At 38.6% G+C, this 2,641-nt stretch overlaps 1 protein-coding gene across 1 annotated transcript; it reads right to left on the bottom strand.

Moving 5' to 3' along the window:
* Positions 1–200: 200 nt before the first annotated feature.
* On the bottom strand, positions 201–1,944 carry LOC18045505 (ribosomal L1 domain-containing protein 1). Its single transcript, XM_006437130.2, has one exon. The coding sequence runs from the start codon at positions 1,759–1,761 to the stop codon at positions 469–471; it is 1,293 nt and encodes a 430-aa protein (XP_006437193.1). The 5' UTR covers positions 1,762–1,944; the 3' UTR covers positions 201–468.
* Between the last annotated feature and the right edge of the window lie 697 nt (positions 1,945–2,641).

Here is a 2,641-nt window from a genome sequence, read left to right as displayed (position 1 = left end):
GGTTGTATAAGTGCCTTAAGATGCAAATGCAGTGACAATGACTTTCAAGAACTACTACAATAACATATTTAACTAGTGAGTCTTGCTTTAGTTTCTGTTAATTGATGAACTTCCCCCAATCTTATGCGGACTCTCATGATACTTGAAACTTTAAACAGACATTTATTTTCCATCTTATAGCACAGAGTATCAAACAGAAATGGAACAATTTCTTTTTGAACATTACCATAATAAAAATACAAATGTAAACATGAAGAAAGAAAAACAAAACTTCTACAATTAAGTGATCAGCTGATTTCACATTCTTCAATATTCTTCAACTAACAAAAAGGACAGTAAAAACCCTCATGAAATTTAAACCAAAATTTAACGGAGGACAAATTGACAACCATACTTGATTCTTTGTTAAGTCCAAAGAGTAGCAAAGTTGTTCCGCAAATCCATGCTTCAATCAGCCACCATGAACCATTATGCTACCAACTTTTTCTTCTCTTTCTTCACCTTCCCAAGCATGCTTTTTTTCTTCTCCTTTCCACTAGATTTTTCCGCATCATTTTTCAAACTCAACCCCACTTTCTTTTGTTTCTTTTGCTTCCCCACATCCTCATTCTTCATATTAGAAGACAGTTCATCTTTCTTCACCTTAGCCACCTTTTTAGGCAGCTTCTGAGCTCTCTCTTTATCCCCCTTCTTCCTCTTCTTACCCAAAATATCACCGCTACTCATTTTGCCATCTTCACTATCTTCACCGTCCTCACTTTCACCAACATCTCCCTCACCATCATCATCACTACCCAATTCATCCTCATCCAACACCTCCCCAATAGTACTATCCATATACCTGACCTCATGAATCCTCCCCTTCTTCTTCTTCAACTTCTTTTTGCTACCATGATCATTTACATCCTCGGCATTTTCCTTCGACTCCTTATCCTGACCCTCCCCTTCATTTTCCTTAACTCCCTCAATCTTTAACTTCAAATCTGGCACCGCCTGATAAACAGGCAAAGCCAAGCTCTCCAGCAACTTCAAATGAAAAGACCTAACATTACCCCATTTCCTAGGCACAATCTCAGCAACACCATTAATCGCAGCAATCACATTCTCCGCAATATCTTCAGCACCCATCGAAACCTTCCCTACTTTCAAAACACTACAAGTCCCAGTTCTCAAATACAACAAAGCAGACCCACAAACCTTCTCAATCTGTTCCTTCCAATTCTGGTGCTTCAAATCAACCGGCACTGGAATCTTCTTCTTCTTAAAGAAATGCTTCCCCAACAACTTGGGCAAGAGCGGAACCACTCTCTTATCAGCCAAAAACATATCGTACGAATCACACAACTTCCTCTTGGCCTCAAACGGGCGGTAATCAGTCTTTAACTTGGTAATTTTGATGACTTTGGTGATGGGTAAGTTGTCATTCTTGATTTTCTTCATCACAGCGTCTTTGGTGAGGTTGGACTTCGGACGGTCGTCCATTATGAGGCAGATTTCCGGCGGGTTGTCGCTATCGTTGCCGAGGAGCGAATGCGGGAGAGGGATTTTAAAAGCGTTAGTGCGAGAGACTTGTGGGACTTTCTTGAGGGTCAGTATCAGGTAAACGAAATCATCTTGCTCTAAAAGTTGAGGCTTTTGCGTTTGGGAATTCGACTTTAGCCATTTCAGGAGTGCCTTGACGGCTCTTTCTACAGTTTTGGGGCTCACTCTGCTGCCTGCTGACGGCGGTAGCGACAGTGGAGGTGCAACGGTGGTCACCATGGCGACGATGGCAGAGAGATTCAGCTAAAGAGATATCCTGATGCCGATCTGATTTTGGGTCAGCGTATTCTCTAGGGCTTTTTCCCTTTTCGTTTTGACAATGATGATTTCGTGGTTTAGGGTTTTAGGCAGGAGAAGGAGATCAGCATACGCTATAATCCACGCCGTTTCGTCCGGCACGTCTGTTTCCACCGTTTGATTTTGTATCGTATGCTATCAAACGGCTGTAACTCTTTTGTGCTTTAAATGGGCAAATTTATCCCCATATTAGTATATTACTGTGTTTTATCTGATGCTACCCTCATGTTTAATAAATTCTTAATTACATCGATTTAAATTAAAAAATATAAAAAATCCCCCTAAATTACAAGAAAAATCTACCATTAATATTAATAATACTCATGATAATTGTTAAAACACTGATATTTGCCCAAAATCCACCATTTCTAATATTAATAATACTCATGATAATTGTTACAATACTTATATTTGCCCCTGGTCAAACCCCCAAATTTACCTAAAACGAGACCATTTTGTGAATTAATTTTTTTTGTTTTAATTTTAAGCAAAGCGACATCATTTTGCTTAAGCCTCTCATCATCTTATCGAACGGCTTTCTCTTCTTCTTCATTTCACCACACAACTCCAAGGATAGAATTGGCCTGTAGAACCCTTGAATTTAAATTGTTATCTTTCTTCTAGGCTATAAGATTTGACTTAGATAAAGCAATAGCAAAAGTTTGAAAAAAGATGAGTTTTGACATTGTCCCTAAAAGATGAGTGTTGGCATTTACAGTGGCTACAAAAATATATAGTATTATTGTTTTGAGTTGTTTCATTTTTGTTGTTTGAATTTTGAGTTGTTTCATTTTGTTTCTAT

The sequence above is a fragment of the Citrus clementina genome, unplaced genomic scaffold (assembly GCF_000493195.1).
Source record: "Citrus clementina cultivar Clemenules unplaced genomic scaffold, Citrus_clementina_v1.0 scaffold_4, whole genome shotgun sequence".
NCBI classification, from domain to species: Eukaryota; Viridiplantae; Streptophyta; class Magnoliopsida; order Sapindales; family Rutaceae; genus Citrus; species Citrus x clementina.
This window is presented reverse-complemented; position numbering and strand designations above follow the sequence as displayed.